The 23434-nt window shown below is 32.7% G+C and overlaps 1 protein-coding gene across 1 annotated transcript; it reads left to right on the plus strand.

Annotated features, from left to right (window-relative positions):
* Positions 1 to 6010: 6010 nt before the first annotated feature.
* Positions 6011 to 12716, plus strand: LOC143632728 (uncharacterized). The gene is made up of 8 exons (XM_077101162.1): positions 6011 to 6286; positions 8218 to 8439; positions 9121 to 9527; positions 10360 to 10545; positions 10649 to 10841; positions 10928 to 11004; positions 11779 to 11932; positions 12391 to 12716. Exons 1-8 carry the CDS (start codon positions 6011 to 6013, stop codon positions 12685 to 12687), a joined length of 1812 nt encoding a protein of 603 aa, XP_076957277.1. The 3' UTR covers positions 12688 to 12716.
* The last annotated feature ends 10718 nt before the right edge of the window (positions 12717 to 23434 follow it).

Below are 23434 nucleotides of genomic sequence, written 5' to 3' on the forward strand. Positions count from 1 at the left end.
TAGGGGCTTTGCGGCACCAAACTTGTAAATTATTATATATAATAATGTTATCATTCGTATGTTTTTCATTCCACAAAACAATATCAAAATAGTTGTAGTCAACTTTTGATTTTAAAAATCAACCAGTTAACTTTGAAAAGCCGTGACATAAGTCACCTTACAAGTCTTCTTTTATTGTTGCAGATGTAGAAATCAGCATTGCATAAAAATTCATGGACGAAACACTACAATGGTTGAGATACGCGGATGAAACATCGTTGGTTGATAATCACCAGATCATTAAAGATGGATCGGTTGTAAAATGGACGCTTGTTGGAACTCTGGTGACTTCACTAAAGCACGACGAGGGGATGCCTGGTAAATAAGGCAATGATTAAACTTGATGGTGAGTTTATTGAACTATGTTTTTTTAACTTTAGCATTGGTGATAGCTCGGGTTCAATACCTAGCGGCTGCACTTTTCTTAGTTGTTAATTATTGCTTTGGTGGCCCATATTACTTTTTTTTTATTTCTTTTTTTTTCACATTGGCATTTAGGTTTGTCCAATGTGAATTTATGGTTTTAAGAAGGTCTATTTTGTCCACTGTTTTGTGTATACATGAAAGTACAATATGAATGATGTAACAAAGGTACGAGGGGTAAGCTGGTAAAAATAAATTGTTAGTTTTATTAGCCAAAGTGTAGCCTTGGATAAACTTGAATTAACTGGTTATTGGTCGCAGATTAGTTAAAAGGGGCGTTTTAGTTATTGTGTTGGATGTGATTTTGTTAGTTATGGTTCAGTTTTGTTTTCGGAACAATGAGTTACGGGTTATTTGTTGGTTTACAGACGTTTTAACTTGTTTGGTTCGGTTGATTTCGTGTCGGTCAAACTGTTATTCGTTTAATTAAACGTACGAACATGAAGGCATCATTCATTCCTTAGAATTCGCGAACGTTCGTTTGCTTTCGTTTATACATATTCGTTTTTGTTCTTTCATTTGCATTTGTTTATGTGCAATTATTTTTGTTTCATTCATATTTATTTACTACCAATATTAATTTTGAAGAGTTACTCATGGTGTAGAATATGAAAGTTATATTGAGTTAAAAGCATAACAATCTTGCAGCTGGTTAAAAGCATAACACTCTTCTGCTGCTGTACTTTATAATATGAAGATTAAGTCAAAATATATTCAACATTAGTGCCTTCACATGCCTGGAGACTAACTAGAGAGGATCATTTGTTCAAACGAAGATGATGATATGAATATAACGGTGGCCAGGAGTTTGGGTATTCGAATCTCATTTATGTATGCACAGTTTTATTTTGTGTTTTGTTTTTATTTTATATTTTTTCATGTTTGTGTATATGCCGAAAATATAGAAAAGACATCTCTCAAATTCAAATTTATGTCATATGTGTCCAAATTATAAGGACGAAACTTCTAACAACTTATTGTTTGACTATTTTTATTTATTAATTAAACAAAGCTGTTTATGAACTTGAAAAACAAATGACAAATTCAGGCAAAAAAACACAATTTAATTTTAATCTTAGAAGCCAAAATTTTCTTACCTTCGGCCCCGTTTTCAAAACTACCCATTTTGACCCGTGTTTAATTTTCAAGTTTGGTTGGACAGTCTAAACCGCCATTCAAAAGGACTATTTTTTTTAAAATAGCTTGTTTTGACCTACAAACCCGATTTAACACTTACGCAATAGAAAAATGACAATTATTTTAGTTTTACAATATAAGTTTGACTATGAAAAGTCAATATTTTATCTTTCCGCCGCATCGCGCGGGTTTCCTACTAGTGTTTATACTTATGTCAGTTTGTTTTAAAAGGTAAACTTTCTGCAGTCTGCGGATCACATCTGCAGATCTCTGTAGACAAGATGTAACACCCCGGCTAAAGCGGAAACGTCTGAGCGTGACGCATATATTACTCAAACACACGTGACATTATTAGGTGGTCATAATAACATTATTTCATTTAAATCTTCATGTAACACAGGTTTATCAAATAATATAAGTTGTAAACAAATAAATAAATGAAATGATAAGTTGTTCTTAAATCACATGTATAAAATAAGCATATCTATAAGCATGCTATGTGTCTTCTAACCTTCATCCTCATATCTCTACACCTTGTATCATATGTATAAAATAAAGTCAGCTATGAACATAACTGGTGAGAATCCCACAGTTTGATATAATACGTAATAATTATACAATTCCATGAAACTTGTGAAATGAGTACATAAAGGTTCTTTACACTCGATGCAATGGACCTGAGTGTAAAGAACAAATGGACTTGAATGCAAAGAGATGAGGTCCTTTGCAGTTGGGGCTGAGTGTAATGGACCTGAGTGTAAAGACCAAACGAAGGTCCTTTCCAGTTGGGGCTACCAACGTACTCGGATATGAGGTCCCTTTTCCACTCGATACAAATGGACTTGAATGCAAAGAGAGGCATATGATCATACCTATTGAGGCAGCCACTTGAAATCCACGTATAAAACAAATAAGCGAGTAAGCACACAAGTCCATGATATGAATTGTAATTTGTAAGGAAAAAATGTAATTCTTGAGATTTGATAGGATACATATACTATCCCCAAAATATGAAAACGTTTAAAAAAGGGGTGTGAGAAACTCACCTTATGAATTGAGATGTTATGGATAATTAAAAGCGTCTAAAAGATTTTAAACGGCGAACGAACCGAAAGCGTCACAAAAGCCAATTTAAACGATCCGAACTAGCTAGGATAAATAATTATGAGACTCAATTGATAATCTAACGGGGTTATATCTTGTATAAGCTTATATTGAAAGTTAGGAATTATTTTACTAATTTTATGGCTTTTTATTATTATATTAATATTTATGTTTTAACGACACCTTGATTAATATTATGATAGAATTATCTTAATGGCAAAGATACGAGGCTTTCACGTTCGAAAAACTTGAACTAAGGTTTATAATTCGAAATTATAACTAACGATTTAGCAAAATAGTTTATAGTAGATTAAAGTTTACGTTTATTATTAACGAACGATTTTTAATTCATGGTTTACGAAAACGAAAGTTGGTTTTCAAGTGTAAAATGGTGAAATATGTTTTATATTTAATTTATATAATTAATTTTTATTTAATTTAAAATGATTTTTATGATTTTTAATTAATTACAATCTATTAATAAATGAATATATAGGTTAATAAAATATAAAATAAAAAAAAAGAAAGGTTTGGCCCAGGTTTCGAACCCGGGTCTCAAGAATATGAACATAGTGAGTTAACCAGTTGATCTGGAGAAGACATTCGTTTAGATATGATTTTTTATTGTTTATATATACTATTAGTTTTAAAGAGAGATTAATTATTGTTAATAAAAACAAAAACAATTACAAAAATGGTTGACCCGGTTTTCAAAACCCGGGTCTTGAGTTTAACAAGCCAACGATTTATCCACTGAACCATTTGTACCATTCATTACACATTGAAACAAAATAATAATAACAGACCTTAGATTCGTCTTCTCCATTTGGAACCCTAGGGTTTCCAATTGAATAATCCGTTCCAATTACGATGGATTTAGCATGGGGTTTTGTTTATCGTATCAAAATCGGTATTTTCCATATAATGATTACCTGGTATAGTTATGGATTGAAGGTGAATGGGACTCGCTGGAGTTATTAACTTGGACGGATCATCTATGAATTATAGAGTGTTTTTCAATGAAAGATTGGGTTTGGGATGAGTTAGAATGAAGATGTGCATCCTATTTATACAAGAAATTGCGATGTAACTCGTTAGTCAGTATTAATTTCTTGAAGCCGATTATCCAACGATGGTCAAGGACTTATTGAAGATTCTAGGACGTTTTAATTCAATTAAATTATCAGTTAACGATAGTTATAGTCATCTAAAGATGTTAGGCTAAATTAATCGGTCAAAGAACAAGGTTTTGGGGTGTTTCCGGATTTTCCGGCGCCGGAATCCGGCCAACGGAAAAACGATCTACGGCGATGGTGGGGGGGGGGGGGGGGGGCGGGGGTGGGTTGGGTTAACTTAATATATTTTAAAAATGTTACAATATCAGCCCCTGAATTATTAACTTTTATTCAAACAGATTTAATATTTATATTTTTGTTTTTTAACCCGAAAGTTTATTAACGATAAAGCTCGAGATTTTTGTAAACGAATCAATGAAATAATATCCGAACGCACATTGAACATTAAACGTCGGAAATATAAACTATGAACAAAATACATTGAACGAGAAACCGAGTCGAAAACATTGACGAACGTCAAACAAATCTTGGGAATACATCCTTATACACACACACACACACAATACTTGAAAACAAAAATTCGAAAATTCAAAACGGGTATGGTTTTCGGGTTTGAAAAGTAACGAATGTTACATAAGAGATGGACCAAAAGTCTGCAGTTTGTAATAAGAAGTCTGTTAGTTTTTTAACTTCTGCATCATGCTAAAGTATTTTAGCACATTCAAACCTTTGGTCTTTTCAACCTTCTCAAGCAAAAATTAAACCTAGGTCTTTTCAATATGAGTTCTCAAATGCTATATACATTGATTTCAACTTTCAAATACGAAAACCTAATGACTGATTTCAATCTCATCACGAGCAAATTTTAGCAAATATAAAATTTGAAGACTGTTAATATCACTTACATTAAACGTCGAAGTTCGAAAGAGACGGCAGGGGGTGGCAGAGAGCAGCGGGGACGAGAGGTAGCGAAGCAGGGTACAGTAAGTTTATGCTTTGGGTGTTGGATTTCGATAGGTGGAGCAGGGGCAGTGGAGAGGCGACGACCGGTGGAGAAGCGAGGGGTGGTGGCTAGGTTGAAAGTTTGTGAAGGCGAACGATGGTTTATGAGCTTAGATGAGGTAAAAAAGAGGTTGGACCAGATCAGCACAAAAAAGAGCCCGCACGGATGTTTTTTAGTGAAACGACTATGGGAAACAAACACTCTACAGAAGCTCATTCCTGCGCGACGCTGACAAAAGAGCGCCCGTAGAGCTTTTTTCAGAAAAGAAACACCACCTTAATGTCACATAGTAAAGGTATAACTCTCATGCTACATCTTTGATGGGTTACTCACTATTAAATATTGACTTGCTTCCCAAGTTTTAAAATTATTGTTCGACACGTGTTTATTTAAATCCCATATATTTGTATCGACACAACTTAACTTCAATCGCCCAAAACGAACAACAAATATAATTCTCACGAGCCTAAAATGTGTAAACACAAAACACTCGAAAGTTGGAATGCAACATTCACCAAACACGTGTGTTCAACAGAAATACCATTGAATGCTTTTATTAGCAACGTAACCATGTACGGACATGACAAAGTACATGAACACACGTAAGGAACAAAGGTACCTCCCCCTAAGGATGGAACTCTTCTGACAATCCATGCCCGACCCCATACCCAGTATCACATTTCATCTACACAAGTTGCTCAATCAAACTCTCCCACCAATACCCAAACTACTTACTCTCGTCATTATCATCACAATACCGTAATGCCTCCAACTTGATCATAACGACTTACTCATTACCATCCATCATTAACTACATTAAACGTCATTCGTAACGACTCCAAACTCCTTTTTTATCACACACAAAAATCTCTGACATACCATCCACGATTCGTATCTAGCGCTAAAAAACACCATAAGAAATAAACAAACAATATGCTACCTTCAACCAAACAAAGAAGCAATCACAATCACAAGTTTTTTAAAAAGAAAAATAACAAAGTTAACAAGTCCTTCCTTCCTTCCTTCCTTCCTTCCTTCCGTACGTTGTTTTCCACTTTCCCAAACTTTCCCAGCATTTATATCTTTCTAAACACAATCTGTGGGCCCACTAACCCCATTTTCATCAGCTGAAACCATCCAACCAACCGCCAATCCACCGAGTCACCATAAAACTCATCACAATCTCCTTCATTTCATTTCATTTCAATTCAATCAACACTGAATGCAAATGAGAGGCCATCATCATCATGATCGGATCAATTCAATGCTCCCAGACGAGTTACTCATCGAGATCTTCCGCCACGTGGACTCCAAGTCCAGCCGTGACGCCTGCGCTCTCGTCTGCCGCCGCTGGCAAACCCTAGAACGCCTCAGCCGTGACACCATCCGAATCGGTGGCTCCGGGAGCCCCGATTCGCTCGTTAACCTCATCGCCAGTCGTTTCGTTAATGTTACAAACCTTTTTATTGACGAGCGAGTCTCCGGGACTCACCCGTTCGATCAAGTAAGCTCCTTTTGTGCCCTAGGTTTTGTTTTGTTATTGTTGATATGGAATTTAGGGAATTAGGGCTTTTTTATTGGCTGATTGAGTGTCAATTTGAATTAGGGACATTTACAGTAGTGTTGGTAGGTATTCTAAGAGTTTCAGATTCATTACAACATGTGCAGTAATTTTAATGATTGATTTTGTCTGCTGAAAATGAGGGATTTTGCATTTAAATGCTATAAATTGGCTACCCTTTCTATCAGTTTTTGATGTATTAATTTTAACATTTTGTAGCAAATAAACTAGTAAATCTGTTATCAGTTTAGGAACTTTTTGCAGAAAAGGAGTCTTTTTGCATCGTTCTCGTAAGCTCCTTTTTTGCCCTAGGTTTCAGGTTTTTTTTTTTTTTTTTGTTGCTTGTTTTGTTAATGTTAAGATGAAATTTAGGGAATTGGGGCTTTTTTATTGGTTGATGAGCATCAATTTGAATTGGAATTTGAACAAGTTTGTATTGGCCTTCGGATTCATTACAAGATGTGTAATTTTTATAATTGATTTGTTGCCTCAAAATGAGGTATTTGGCATTTAGATGTTGAATTGGCTACACTTTCTATCAGTTTTTGATGCATTAGTTTAACATTTTGTAGCAAATAAGCTAGTAAGCCTGTATTAATTTAGGAACTTTTGCAGGAAAAGTCTTTTTTTCTTTGAATTTGATACAAACCTAATCGTTAATCAAATGGTTAGAGAAAATAGATGGAAACTTGAGAGAATATTAGAGGGAGACAAAACTTTCATTAACTCATTTTCTGGATAATTCATTTTTAAAAATAAATTACGTATATATAGGAAGGTTAACTAGTACTGCTATGCTAAACTTTGAAAACAAAAAACTAAAATATGGGAAAGTGGGAACCAAAATTCATGCAGTGTAACTAATCCTTCACGTGGAACTAGGGGTGTTCATCGGATCGGATAACGGGTTATTTGGTTTATTCGGTTCGGATTGTTCAGATTTGAAAATTTTGGAACCCTATCCGAAATCCGATCCGATCCGAATTAGGGACATTCCTATCCGATCCGAATTGAATTCGGAAGGATTCGGATCGGATTCGGATAATCCGAAATTATCCGAATAATCCATATAACAAATATACAAACTTAAGTTTTATTAAATAAGCATACAAAACTGGAAAATAAGTATAAAATACTACAAGAACAAGGAAGTTAAGTAGTGTTAGAGAGTATAACGACGGAGTGTTACGAAATTTTTGTCTATGGTGTGTTAAGTTGATTGAATGAATAATGAAGTTATGGCTATAAAGTTATTGTAAATGTTGATGGACTTGGCTATATGCCCTTTTTCAATATAAACTATAGGCATAAAAAACTGTGTTGTTAGGATGTAACTTTTTGGAAACGCGTGAAAACCAGATGAGGGTTGCATAATTAAATCGTTGATTTCAGCCAGGAGAAGGAAATTCTTTAGAACTTTGGCATATTCGTTTATGATTAGGCATTTACATATGCATGGAATTGATAAAAAAAAATGTGGCACTGGCTTTACACTGTTGTTTTCAGAAAGTGCTGGGAAATAGATTCCAATTTCCTTAGTTTTTTTTGTTAACTGAGGTTTTAAGATTTTGATCTTTAATATATGGATATGCAAAACTGCTCTGACTACTTTTTTGGAATAATGCATAAAGGGCCAATAAAAAATATCTTATATTTTCTTGACAAATGAGTAAGTTTTCACGTATTAGCGAAGAGGAATGAAAATCTTCGCCCTACTTATGAGTTTCCATCTGAAGTTCATTGTAGCATTAAACAAACACTAGTTGTTTGTTTGTTTGATTGCTTCTCTGGTAATAATATTATGAAACATGTGTCAAGCTCATATTAGAGACTGCATATTTACTATTCTTATTAATCTTTTTTGTGAAATGCAGGGAAGACGGGGCAGTGTTAGGCATCAACCTACATGGCTCAGGCTTCACCTTATGGCAGACAGATATGAGCCTTATTGTTTATCGGATGCTGGTTTAGCTGCTGTTGCTGATGGTTTTACAAAACTGCAGAAATTAACCCTAATATGGTGCTCTAATGCAACAAATGCTGGCCTCACATTTGTAGCTCAGAAATGCAAATCTTTGAAATGTTTGGATTTGCAGGTAAAATATTCTGGAGTTAAATACGGTTTTAGTTCTTGTGGTTTGACCCAAGTAACCATTTTAGTCCAATAGCTTTTGTGTCTTTTTTTTTTTTTTTTAGTGCATTTGTTTCTTTTTTGTCTTAATCTGCTGCTCGTTTTTAGCTATGTTAAATACTTTTGTTACATAAAAGGGCATTTTAGCCTTTTAATTTGGGTACAAGTATTAATACACATGGTACATATATGAATTATTATTTAAGTGGATGGGCCCTACTTGAAAGTATTATAATAAGATTAAAAATAAATACTGATGGGAGTGGGGTTGGGTTTGGATCCCATCATTAGTTTTATCAATAATCAATAAAGAATCAGTATTAATTTTAATCTTATTATATTTTCAAGCGGGTCCCGTTCACGCTAATGATAATTTTAATCTCTAATTTATGTATGTGTCATGTGCATTAGTATCTGTACCTAAGACAAATGACTAAAATGCACATGTAGTTTACGGAGTTGAAAATGTGGAGTTCATTGAGACAAAATTGAATCTAAAGACTAAAAAAGCCAAAACAAACTATTGAACTAAAAATCTAAAATGGTTATTTTGGTCAAACCGCAAACTGTAACCACTCAATATTCTGGCATTTATATTTGATGCTTCTTTGCTATTTATGTTTAATGTTGTTCTATATTTCCAAAGGGTTGCTATGTTGGAGATCAAGGCCTGCGTGCTATCGGCAAGTATTGCAAGCAACTTGAAGTACTGAACTTGCGATTTTGTGAAGGTTTGACCGACATTGGTTTAGTTGACTTGGCCTTTGGCTGTGAGAAGAGTTTGAAATCACTAGGTGTGGCTGCATGTGCTAAAATAACTGATGTATCATTAGAAGCTGTTGGGTCTCATTGCAGAGTTCTTGAGACTTTATCATTGGACTCGGAGTATGTCAACAATAAAGGGGTAATAGCTGTTGCTAAAGGATGCCCTCTTCTCAAGAGCCTGAATCTGCAATGCATCATGGTTACAGATGAGGCTTTGACTGCTGTTGGTAGACTTTGTGTGTTGTTGGAGTCACTTGCACTTCATAGTTTTCAAAGATTTTCAGACAAGTTAGTTATTCATTCTTTATATCCTCTTTCCATAATACTTGTTTTTAAGCCACTCATTCAGATTTAGGACTTCTTTTATTCATTAGGTGTTCCAATCTTGGTTACTTTGTGAATGTATTTTCCAGTTTGACTTAAATTAAACAAGATTTAATTACATTGATGATCCATGTAGTTTTGGTAAAGTAACATGTTAGGGTACTAACTTTGAAAAGTCGAATGTTTTGTGTTCTTGGTTTTAATTTTGTCACGAGTTCAGGTATTAACGCTAACTTCTGTTAAACTTTTATTTTAAAAGTGCAGAAAAAATGACTGATACCTACACTAGTGACAAAATTAAAACCATGAACCATAAACACGCAACTTTTCAAGGTTAGTAGCTAAACCTGTTACCTTGGCTATGATTATGAAACTTGGTTAAGATTTAGTGATTTTTTTTTTCACTAATCACTATTACCTCCTCCTTCAGGTTAATTAAAAAAAATCATTAAATAATAACCAGGATTTATATATGTTTCATTTGCCTCAATTTTATAGATTTTGACATGCATAAAAAAAGGTTCACAAGATTGGAATGCCTAATGAAAATTGAGTGACTCTATAGAAGCAAAACAGTTTCGAGTGACTTTAGTGGAACACTTGGTTACTATTGGTGAATTTCTTATGTTGAATGGTGTATTTTACAAACTTTCTTTCACATTTACATATCTTTGGCCGCAAGTCATTGCCATAAGTATCAGAAGGATTTTTTTGGTCTTTTACCTAAAGACATAGAAGAGAAACACGAATTGGAATTCATGATGCACATGTTTTCTATGTTGATTGACTTATGCAGGAGCCTTTATGCCATTGGGAAAGGATGTAAAAAACTAAAAAGCTTGATGCTGAGTGATTGTTATTTCTTGAGTGATAAGGGATTAGAGGCAGTTGCGGCTGGTTGCCCCGAACTTTCACGCCTCGAAATCAACGGTTGCCATAATATTAGCACATATGGTCTAGAAGCCATTGGACGGTCTTGCATGTAAGTTATAAATAAAACTAATAATCTTCTATTTCCCAATAAACAAACCTCTATTTAGTTGTTCTTTATCTTGATTTATGTGGTTAGCATGGTAATTTTACAGGCGTCTTAGAGAGTTAGCGTTACTATACTGTCAAAAAGTAGGTAATGAAGCCTTATATGAAGTTGGCGAAGGTTGCAAGTATTTACAAGCTCTTCATTTAGTGGATTGCTCTGTCATTGGAGATGATGCAATATGCAGCATTGCTATTGGCTGCAAGAATTTGAAAAAACTTCACATACGCAGATGTTATGAGGTATTATACATCTTGTTAGTATTCCTATACGCATATCAGTTTCCCTGTGACATTTCTTATGTACAATGCTGCTTTTAAATTTATAGGTTGGGAGCAAGGGCATTATAGCTATTGGTGACAACTGTAAATACCTTACAGATCTTAGCATTCGGTTTTGTGATAGGTAATACTTTTCTGTTTCCTTTTTATGTATTATGATAATCATCTCAAATGTGGATACATTTGATGTACAATATTAATATGCATGCACACATGCTTAAGTTCATATCATCTAGGCCTGTAAACTAACCGAGTGTTCAATGAACCATTCGTCATGAAGTTCGTTTATTTAAAAAAACAAATGAACATGCTCATTTAGTTAAATTGATGAACATGAACAAATATCTCGTATATTCATTTGTGTTCATGAATGATCGCTTACATTCGTTCATTTATGTTAGTTTGCTTGTGCTTAATATATATGTTTTTTTAAGTGCTGTCTTTAATGTATTCATGTGTTTTTTTAGGCACGTTACAGTTTAGTCTAGTTTTAGTAACATTATAGGCCCAACACATTGTTATTAGCATTTACTTTTAATCAGTCAAGTTATGTTTGTGAATCGTTCGTTTATACTGTTAACGAACGTGCATAAACGAACAAGGACACACTCATTTCCTAAGCAAACGAACACAAACAAGAAAACGCCGTTCATAAAACTATTCATGTTCGATCGTTGGTTCGGTTAAAGTTGAACGAAGGAACACGAACATGCTCTGTCCGTGTTCGTTCGGTTCATTTACAAGCCTAATGTCATCCATTGGAAAGAGAATTCATTGTAATTTTGTGTATTTTAGTTTATTTTACGTCATTGAAAATTTGAAACAATTCCACTAGGGTTACCATGCTCATATATATTCTCAATTGTTTTTACAACTAATTTTGAATGTTTATTAACAGGGTAGGGGATGAAGCTTTGGTGGCTATTGGTAATGGTTGCCCCTTATTATGTCATTTAAATGTTAGCGGCTGCTATCAAATAGGAGATACAGGAATAACAGCTATTGCCAGAGGCTGCCCTCAACTAACTTATTTGGATGTTAGTGTTCTTCAGGTAACATCCAAATGATTAAACAATTAGATTACTAGTTTATTACCTTCATATCTTTTTGAGAAAATTGCACAAATGGTCCCTGTAGTCTGAGCATATGGCAAGTTTGGTCACTAGGTTTTATAAAAATTTGCAAACTGATGTCATGTGCCATTTATATAGAGGTAATTGTGTCTTTTTAAATTTGGAATTCTAAAAAATCCATAATCCCTAACGTCGACTTCATCACCTTCAATTAGAACTTTTGATTTTGCACTGATCAAAGGTGATTGCATCACTTTTTCGTTAAAAAGTTTGTGGGATTAATGGTGGGGACTGAACGTGCAACCCTTTCACAGATTTTTTGGTCTAAGTTTGCAATTTTTTATTTTTTTATAATCACAAGGACCATTTGTGCACCATTTTCTATCATTTTGTTAAGATACTGAAATCGTGCGCGTATTGTCTTACAAATTTGTTAGAATTTGGGGGATATGGCATTGGCAGAAGTAGGTGAAGGATGTCCTTTGCTAAAGGATATAATATTATCACATTGCCGTGAGATTACCGATTTTGGTCTAGCCCATCTAGTTAAAAGATGCAAATCGCTCGAGTCTTGCTACATGGTTTATTGCCCTGGTGTGACTGCAGCTGGGGTGGCCACTGTCGTATCCACATGTGTCAATATCAAGAAGGTTCTAATCGAGAAGTCAAAGGTTAGTGCGAGGACCCGAAGGCGTGCAGGATCCGCCATCTCCTACCTCTGTGTGGATCTTTGAAAACTTAATAGGGTTACAAGGTTGGATTCGGCTCGGTTTTAGTTGAAGTTGTGATTTGTTTAATACAAAGAGGTATAAATGTTATATCAAATAATAGAGTATATACCAACATGACCTTGTGAACCTAGAGTTAATAATTGTGGAAATTTGGGTGTAATAAGTGGATGAATGTTTTTGTTTTTGGTCTTAAACATGGAATGAAAATTTAACATATCATTGTGTACTTTTTCCATGAAAAAAAGAAAATATCATATGTTTGCCAAAAAGATCTAAAACATCAAATTACATATTTTCAGAATTGTAATAAACCATTTTCTAAAAATTGCGTTTAAAGAAAAGATTAGTTATTTTATTAGATAAATGCAACTTATCTAATTTTAGAAGCATATATTAGTATTGGATTGAAGCATATAAACAAAAGTAAAATAGTGTTTGGTATGTGGGTATGATAGACGGAATGGAACGAGTTATTATGAGTGTATGAGAAAAGAACTGAGGGACCAAAGCAATTATACAATGAATCTTACTGTGTTTTTTAAACAAGTTTAATAAATTAACTCCATTCGAGTATAGACACATGTAATGATGATGGTGGTTTTCAAACATGTTCGATGGAACTAGTTTCATTCGGTGTTAAATACATTATACATATATGTATTATGTAATGTTTGATAAATTAATTTTATATTATTTGACTAATGGAACTAGTTTCATTCGGTGTTAAATACATTATACATATATGTAATGTTTGATAAATTAATTTTATTTTATTTGACTAATGGAACTAGTTTCATTCGCTGTTAAATACATTATACATATATGTAATGTTTGATAAATTAATTTTATTTTTATTTGACTGTTAGATCACAAAAATATTTGTCAGATTCTGTATAACAAAGTTTTTTTTACTAACATATAAATCCGTACAGTTTATATTTGTTTTATATGCATGATGTTTTTTTTTTCTAAACAAGTACTTTATGCATGCATTATAAACAAAGGCGTGGGTGTTTATAATTAAATTCATGAAGGACATTTATATGCAACTACATGACATCATTTGCCATTTGTCCCAAATTTTAACCAAGTTTGTTGAGACAATGTTGAGACGAGGACCCCATACGTGCTCTTGTTCTCTTTTCACTTCAAAGATTAAACATATCTCTTTTTTTTAATAAACATTGAATATTATATTATACTATATTTTACACCAAAACACCACTTTTTTTCTACGTGTAAAAGCTATTAAGCAAATCTAATATTTAATTTATACTTAAATGACATTTTCATAGATGTGGTTTGCATAATTACGTAACTTTAATATTGTTTTTGAATTTATCGCAACTGAATACCTAACATTTAAAAAACACGTTATTTTAGTACTTTTTTTTTAACTCCTGTCTATTTTGTCCGTTAAATTAGGGTTCAGGGTTAAATTGGTAACTTTGTTTATTTTAGTTATTTTGTCTTTTGAGTTAAGTGTCATTTTCATACCTGTGTTTTGTTTAGTTATACAACTTTAGTACATTTTTTGAATTTATTGCAACTGGATACTTGGATTAGTTTTAGATATATAGGAAAACCAAAAGAGATATTACAATTAAAAGGTCATCTCTAACCCTAAATGAACATATCACCCCTGCTCATCAATCCTTCAAACCCTAACAATCGTTCAAACATCTTGGACATCATGTAACCATGGTCAACGTTTTTATTGCTGTGGTAGAAAGGTATGTTAAAATATTAGTTTTCTTCACTTCTGACCTAATTAATCCATGTTGGTCCTCCAAATTCTGACCTAATTGATGTTATAGTAAAAGATGCAAAGCTGTGGGTTTGTTATTTGGCTTGATCATTCGATGTGTCAAAGAGCTACTGTTATCATACACGGACATTTGAAAAAAATTAATGCACATGAAGAAAATGCAAGAACAATGGTTAAGATGAAATCAGATATCTTGAAGCTACCGAAAGAATGCCAATTAAGAACAAAAGGCAAAAAATTATGTTGCATTTCATGGATGTTTTTCGTTTTCTATCATGTATTTTGGCGACCTTTAATTTGTAATGTGTAACGTGTAATATGTAATGTCTATTTTGGCTTGCTTATGTATCCAAAACTAATCCAAATATCCAGTTGCAAAAAATTCAAAAAAGGTACTAAAGTTGCATAATCGAACAACCCACATGTATGAAAATTGTAACATTTCGGCTTTAAGCGGAATATGCCTAGATGCAACGTACAAATCACTTATAAGCTCGTAACACTATTAAAGTAACAATAATTATATTTATTCAACTTTCACAAGGTAGCAACTACATAACTTTTCATAATTGGGAACAAAACAAAGGACATTTCACTGGATAACACATAAGTCTTATTTAATATATCCTAAGGTAATCTAGTTATCTTCGTCCTAAGCACATCATCAAATTCAACCCGCGACACGTTTAAACTAATATATTTTTTTGTCAACACGTATGCTGGTGAGATTTCATAAGTTGGTATACATATAATATAAAAATGTTTGTTGATTTCCATGTCATGAATGCAATATATTCAAACATAAAGTAAATGAAATGCAGCAAAAAATAACGCCCCAACATAGGGGAATGATAATGATACCACCATTCTCAACAATTGAAGTTGAAGAATTGGTAGCACAGGTATGCCCGTCGGACCCTCCCGCTTTGATGTTTGATATACCAACCATAAAGCGATAAACACATTGAACATAATGCACGTATAATTAATATAAACAATACGAAAGAAATATTATTAGCATGCATGACATAATTGCGAATCGGTTCGTAAATAATAGTCATCTAGAAAACATGGTAACGTGTTACACCCTAAAAATGTTAAAAGTTAAAAAGAGGTTATGGAAAACTCACATGTTAAAGCGAACTAAGCGTATAAGCATGCTGAACCGGACACGTTCGGTTCGTCGAGCGGTCCTAGGAAATAAGTTATTGATTCAAAATAATGGACATGAAATAAAATATCAAAGACGGCGATAGGCTTTGTTCAAAGTTTGGAGTTTTAGATTTTATAACGAAAAATATATTTTTCCTCTATAATTGGTTTAATTATGCTTTTGTCGTAAAAGTATCCAAGTTGGTAAATTTTATTCAAGAATTGGGTTGTGATACTTGTTAGTCAATTTTTTGAGTTTGGCCATTCACATTGGCGGAGCCACATTGTATGCACCGGATTCGGCCGAAACGGTGTTTTTTCGAATTTATATAAACTACGGTATCAAATTAACGACCGAACCCATTATTTTTCGGCGAACAAACCCAATATCATTTTAAAAGAACATTCAACGTATGATATTGAATTAACGACCGAACCCATTATTTTTCGACGAGCGAACCCAGTATAATTTAAAAAAAAAACATTCGAAAACATTGATTATGAAAAATTTAGTTAATTTTTTAGCAATGAATATTTTTTTATAAGTATAAAAAGCTTTAAAAAGCCATTACAAATAAGCCAATAATAGACCATATATAGATTATTAAAAAATCCCATAACTATTCACAGGATGGATAAATAAACCCAACCCAATTAACACTCTTAATTAAACATATTAACTAAATAAAAATTAAAAAAAAAAAGAATGACGATCATTTTCTGTTTCTATCGTCTTCGACTCTTCGCCAGTTCGCCTCGAGGCTTCAACCATCACCCCACCTTCAAATTTCAACCAGACAACAACAATCGATCAACTCTTTCTTTGATTGCTTTCAAGACTTTAAGGCTTCACTCGATTATATGAATCGCATTTGTACATTGAACATGAGTTATTTTTTAAAGTCGTGATTGTTTTCAAAGAAAAATCATGTATGGAATAATAATAATATGTAATATTGTTTTTATTTAATATTAATTCGTATTTTGTTGAATGCTAACGATATACTTTTGTTATGATAGTGATATTGTATTTTATTTATTTGACCGAATGGCCGACCCGACCCATCAAAGCCCGAAAACTTTGACGACGAAAAAAATCAAACATCAAAAAACCTCGAACCCATTGGAAAAAATTACTGTTTCCGCCACTATGTCACACCCCGACTAACAAAAATGCGGAAGCGTAAAACGGAAATGTAACAGACACATTTGGTATCAACCACATTGGTTATAAAGAACAATACAAACTAATTTACAGTATTTTACATCGATCTAACTTCGTTTACAACTAGGTGATACAAACTAAATCCAACCCGTTAAGCGGCTTTACTTCTTACTAGCATACTTGCAACAATTCACCCAGCATTGATCGCAAGTCAAACACGTAGCACATTGACTTCCTAATCCAAGTTCGGTATACCTGAAAAACCTGTTAAAACGGGTCAACTACAAATAGTTGGTGAGTTTCACGAGTTTCAAGAAATCAGTTGTGCGTATACCAATCATAGTTTGTAAATATGCAAGTATGCATGTATGTACATTCGCAAACACGTTTGTTTGTATGTTTATGATATAATTATGCTAAGCTACAGTGAAGCCTTGAGTGTCTGTGCTGCGTGCCTCCATTTCCATGCTCAATCAACCACTGTGGCTCCTCTTCTGCCTACAGCATGCCCCGAGTAGCTATGTCTAACACTACATAGCGTGTTTGTATAATTATGGTCATGTGCAAACGACGTTAAGTATGACACGACAACCAAGCCGATTCCTTTTGGGTTTGTCAAACCATAGTACTATTCACAAGCCACCAGCTCGAAGTTAATCACTGTGTTCGTGGGGACTTTTGTGTGTTAGCACCTAGATAATTCCCATCATCAAACAATTCAGATTATATAGGTATTTATCAACATGTTTTTCACCCTAAAAATTCGTAAAAGCAGTTTAAAAGTGAGGTCATGAAATTCACGGTTTAGTAGATATTCAATCTGGTATCGGATAGTGGTTCGTTCTGCTTGCTAGCACTCAAACCCTATAATCAATATTATAGTTATACTAATATTTTAATATTATTATAATATTTATACTAAACTAGGCTATATATCTAGTCTGGGTATAGATGTTACACCCAGAAAGTGTCAATAGGCTTAGATTGTGATGCTGTTCAATGTCTAATACTTAAAATCGAACTTGGCTCAGTTTCCCCGTTTCACCAACTGGGCCAAGTTGATCGTTTATGCGTTTAGAAAACAGGTATGGAGATATAAACTTGGGTAAACATGTTAGTTGATAAACTGATTAAGTTATAAAGAAAGATCATAAATTAGAGGTCCGGATTCGCTACGGGGCTCGTTTCCGTTTATTCAGTTTGGTTTGAAGAAAAACACACACAATTTACCCAAATTGTTCGGCTTTCTCACAAAAAGTTCTTTTTTACTTAATTAGTCCAAAAAAATGGTTTTTGATCACTCTTGATGTTATGATATTCCAACAGGTTCTTTAATCACGAACTCGTCGGTTTTTATTAGAATTGAATTTGTTTATTTTTTTAAATTGGCACAATTAAGTATATGTTAATATTTAAATTATGAAAATTTACCAATTATCAATTAAAATATGTATATTTTTATAAAAATATTTCTGAAATTATTTACTGATTTATTAATTTATAAAAATTCATTTTATATGTTATTTTTAGTCCGAAAATTGTTCATTTATACCAAACGATTTCCGAAAAATCCAAAAAATTCCTGAGTGATAAAAAATACTCCCCAAAACAAGTTGTAAAATTTTCAGAAACTAACAACCTCACCAAATACCCTTTTTGAGCCAAAAACGACTATGAGATCTCGAATAAATGCGAATATACAAAACATACTTAGAGTTTTCCAAATGACCCCAAATTTCATATGTGATCATATTATAACAAATTTGAGTTCCCTACAAAATTTCATAATTTTTCAAGTATTGTAATTATTTTTCCCAAATAAACGTCCCAATTCGGTAATAAATTCGCCAAATATTCTCGGATGGTCGAAAAATTACCAAATTTGGACAGGGACTCAATCATATTGTCCCTGATATCCCTGAAAAATGTTATAATCTAAAAATATGCACATCACAATCGAATGCTAAACAGCCCGTAATCGAGTAATTCGATACCTTTGCTGTTTTCGCTCTCCTAATCCAATTTACGGGTTATCGTGCTTCTATATTAGCTAAGTATAGGTACTATATAACAAACCAAGAATGTTTAATCAATATGGCAACCTTAGAACTTAGGTAGCGTTCGGTATAAGGGAATGAGAGGCGGAATGGAATGTGTCATTCCAAAGGAATGAAAAAAACCATGTTTGGTTGTCATATGGTAATCGAATGAATCATTACATAGTGAATGAAATTCCTTCAAACTATAGGATTTTCATTCCGTAAGGAGTAGGTGCTTTTTTTTCATTCCTTCAAGGAATGGAATCAACAACAACAACAACAACAACAATAATAATATGACTGTTATTATATTATAATTATTATTGCATTATCGGATTATTATATTATTGCTATTAATTTTATTATATCATCGTTATTTTTTATATTATAATCTAACAATTATTATATTAGAGTTATTATCGCATTATCAATATTATTAAAATTATTATTTGACAAGTCAACGATTCATAACACGTATACATGATTAAACATTTTTATGATTATTTTTATTCATTTTAGTGGTCTTGTTGAAACGCGCAGGTCTTAAAAATGACTTAATACGAATATTCATATTATTAATATATTATTTATTACTATTACTAGTGGAATAATAATAATAATAATAATAATAATAATAATAATAATAATAAAGGGACGATCATTTCATTCCTATATGGTAACCAAACATGACAATGAAATGGTAATTGTCCATTTTATTCCTTGGTCCATTCCATTCCCACATCCATTCCATTCTTTCATTCATTCCATTACGTCATACCAAACATACCCTTAGGGTTTCGGCTAGGGCAATAAACCGAACTTTTGAACCGTAAAAACGCCGTTTAAACCCTCTAATCCGTGTTTATGGCCAAAAAAGAGTATGGTTCTGATTCCTAATCATGTGTAGGATCAAAATATATTTTTGGACAATTTTTAGGGTTTTTTATGGTTAGAAATAATTTTTGGTAATCAAACTATGTTTAGGTATGATTAAACATGCTTAAGGTATGAATTAATGATCAAAATTATAAGAATTACCTTGGGTTTCTTGAGTTTTTGATGAGGATCAAAGTAACTTCCAGATTTTTGTGAACAAAATGATGCAAAAATATCTTCTAAGTATTATATATAAAAAAACAAAGACTTAGGGGGGGGGGGGGGGGGGGGGCTTTACCGTACGAAAGACCAAACAAGGGCCCCCTTGGGCCTTATTTTGCCCCATGCCTTGTTTTGCGTGCTTGAACGTGAAAAGTCAAGTCCAAATTTATTTCGGGTTCGGTTTTTGGAGCGAAAAATATATCGGGTACGATAAACAGTGCGAAAACGAGTGTTTTTCGGCTATTTTTGTGTAAATTTATAAAACATACTATTTGTTTGTAAAAATTGAAAATATTTTCACGGATCGCTTAAAACATTCCCACCAAGTGTTTTGTAAATCTTTTTCGGATTAACGGATGATACAATGCTTGTTTTGTAACTCTCTTTCGCGTTTAAGTTCATAGCGGGTAGTTAAACGAGTAAGTTTTCGTTTAACTGGTTTGCTATCATACTAAGGCCATAATATAAATATGTTGTCTTATATTAAACGTATATCACTTATACATGGCCTTTCGAGATATCTGGGTCATAACCAGACCCGCTTGGTTAATCGTTTGTTCGATACGCAATAAGTAGTTAAACGCTTATTTGATTTGTGAATACTGAGGTGTATCCGGTTTTGTCACGAATGTCACATACTGGCTATTCAAGAAACGAGCCTAAAAATTCAGAAAACAGTTTAGTCGAGCACGAACCAGGTTTTTATGTCGGATTCATTTCCGTCATGATAAAAATATTATTCTTTGGTTAAAACTTTAGTAGTTTATGTATTAAAAGTTATATGTAGAAAAATAATCAAACTTTGTCCAAAATGAACATAACCGAGTTGAGTTTGTTTTCGGTCGGACGAATGCCGTTGACAAATATTTTAAAATGGCATAACGTACTATACAAACTAAACTTGCAGAAAAAATTAGCATACTAACCGAGGAGTGAACACAAGACAAAAAGATAAAACTTAGAACTTGGGTCGGTTTAACTTTTTGAAGTCAAACTTATTCAAAACACCAAATAGAGCTATAAGGAAAAATGTGCCAATGATGTTTCAACTTGATTAAGTTAGTCAATGAATTAAATTGGATTCAAAGTCTTTAAAAATTTTGAATTTAATCATCAATTTGTAATTGTAACAAATAAGACATGATCAATGGGTTTTAATGAACTCATAAAAAGGGCAATAAAAAAATAGGCCAAGAATTGGATTTAATACTCGTTTTTAAACAAAATTTCGTAATAGCGACTTTGGTCGCGTATCGCAACGAACCTGGGGTGGCTCCGTCGCGTAGCGAGACCAAATGTATCCGTTGAGATTTTAGAGTCCATCGCGCTACGCAACGCGCCCATATTTCTCATATTTTGGATTTTGATACATTTGGTCCATGAAATTGGTTGAAACTTAATAATGATTCGAAATACATGAAATTCAACTTGTAAATGATTAAATCACATTCCCAAAACATAACATGCATAAATACTCAATAAATACTCAACTTTATTAATAAACAGAGATCCAAAACATTTAAAACGGGTTGAGTTTTCGGGGTTGAAAATTAACAAATGTTAAAAAATGACATTTAACTCAAAAGAGAAAATAAATAAAATAAACGAAATCACCAATTTACCCTTGACTTAACAGACAAGATAGACAAGGTTAGAAAAAAGTACTAAAATGACATGTTTTTGAAATGTCAAGTAGGGATAAGCAAATTCAGTATTGGTACCAATTGTTACCGGTGTCGAAATTGGTACCGATTGAGTACCTTTGGTACGGAATCGGTATCGAAGTTTTGAGTCTTCGGTACCGATACGGTACGGTACTTGTTTCCCGAATTTTACCTTAAATATTGTACCGTCCCGATGCCGATACCGAACCGGTACGGTACCGAACCAAACATTTTTGTACCGGTGCTGGTACAAAAATTTGCGATTTTCTGGATCGGGATTTTTGGTTGTGTTACGATACTGATCTCATTCCTACTGTCAGGTATTCAGTTGCAATGCTTTCGATAATGACACTAAATTTGCGTAATTAAATATACCACATGTATGAAAATGACACTTAACTCTTTAATTTATATACACATAGTATGAAAATGGGAAAAATCCCAAAATAAGTATTTATGAAATCAAATTTCAAGTTTTAGGTATCATTTCTAAAGAATTCCAGAAACAAGTATTATAAACTAATCGTTACTAGTAGATTATGTTAACACACGAGTAGTTTGTAAAGCCAATTACAATATGCCACATGGCCATAAACTAACTGTGACGAGACGTTCACTAATCATTTAGTTTCCATGACTAAAGAAGTTGCATGCCTCGTAATCATCGTCAAAGAGTACTACATGAATCATTTAGTCGCGACGAGTAGATTACAACTTTTCGAGACACGAGTAGTTTACTAAACTAACAATGACGAGTTGTTTTGTTTATCAAATACATCGAACCTGTTAGTTTTATAAGAAACTAACTAGATTGGTCAGTTTGAAAGCTCAATTAGTTATTACGAGTAGATCTTAGTCAACGACTAGTTCTTTCGGTATACATTTCCAAAACGAGGAGTTTATTACCAGTTAACTTGTCGCGACTAATTTGACCTTACAATCTACTAGTGGCTACTCGTTTTAGTGGTAATCCGATTTATTTAAAAAAATATATTAAAATATATAAAAAATATTATGTAATCCCTTATTTTTATGTCATTATTATGTGATGTCCATACTTTATGCGATTCTATATTTTTATGCCATTGTTCATAAAAATTATTATGTCATGTACCCTTTTTTTGTGATACTTATTTTTATATGATCTTTTATAAAAATTTATTATGTCATGTCCCCGATTTTTAAGATCCTTATTTTTAGGTCATGTTTTATAAATATACATAAAAAACAAAATGTTAAATAATTTTAAGTGTTTTAATATATTATTATGCCAATTTAATTTGAAAAACTTGTCTTTACAATTATACCAACAGTGTTGTTTACATGTCAATTAAAGTTCATATGTAGATGCCAATTTGTGAATGAATTCAATAACTACGGTTACTGGCTATGTTCAATTTTTTTAAAAGTTGTATCATTTTTTTTAATTATTTTAGTCTAGTAAATGATATATACTATATTTACAAATAAAACAGTGCAAGAAAGTTCATAAAATGAAACTAGTAACTTAATGACTAAAAAGATTTTAAAGTATTACATTTTATAAAAGTTTAACTTAATTACTAGTAAAATATAATAAAATTTTAACTTAATTACTAGTAAAATTTTATAAAATATGACATAAAAATAAGGATCACAAACAATATGGGACATGACATAATAATTTTTATAAACAATAACATAAAATAAGGGGATCATAAAATAGGGGACATGACATAATGTTTTTTTATAAAAGATGATATAAAAATAAGGGATCACTATGACATAATTTTTTTAATGAAAAATGACATAAAAATAGAGAATCATATAAAATAAGGACATGACATAATAATTTTTTTTTAAAAATAACATAAAAATAAGGGGT

This window comes from Bidens hawaiensis, unplaced genomic scaffold (assembly GCF_021521415.1).
Source record: "Bidens hawaiensis isolate Kalapana, Puna unplaced genomic scaffold, B.hawaiensis_p1.1 tig00006521_1, whole genome shotgun sequence".
NCBI lineage: Eukaryota > Viridiplantae > Streptophyta > Magnoliopsida > Asterales > Asteraceae > Bidens > Bidens hawaiensis.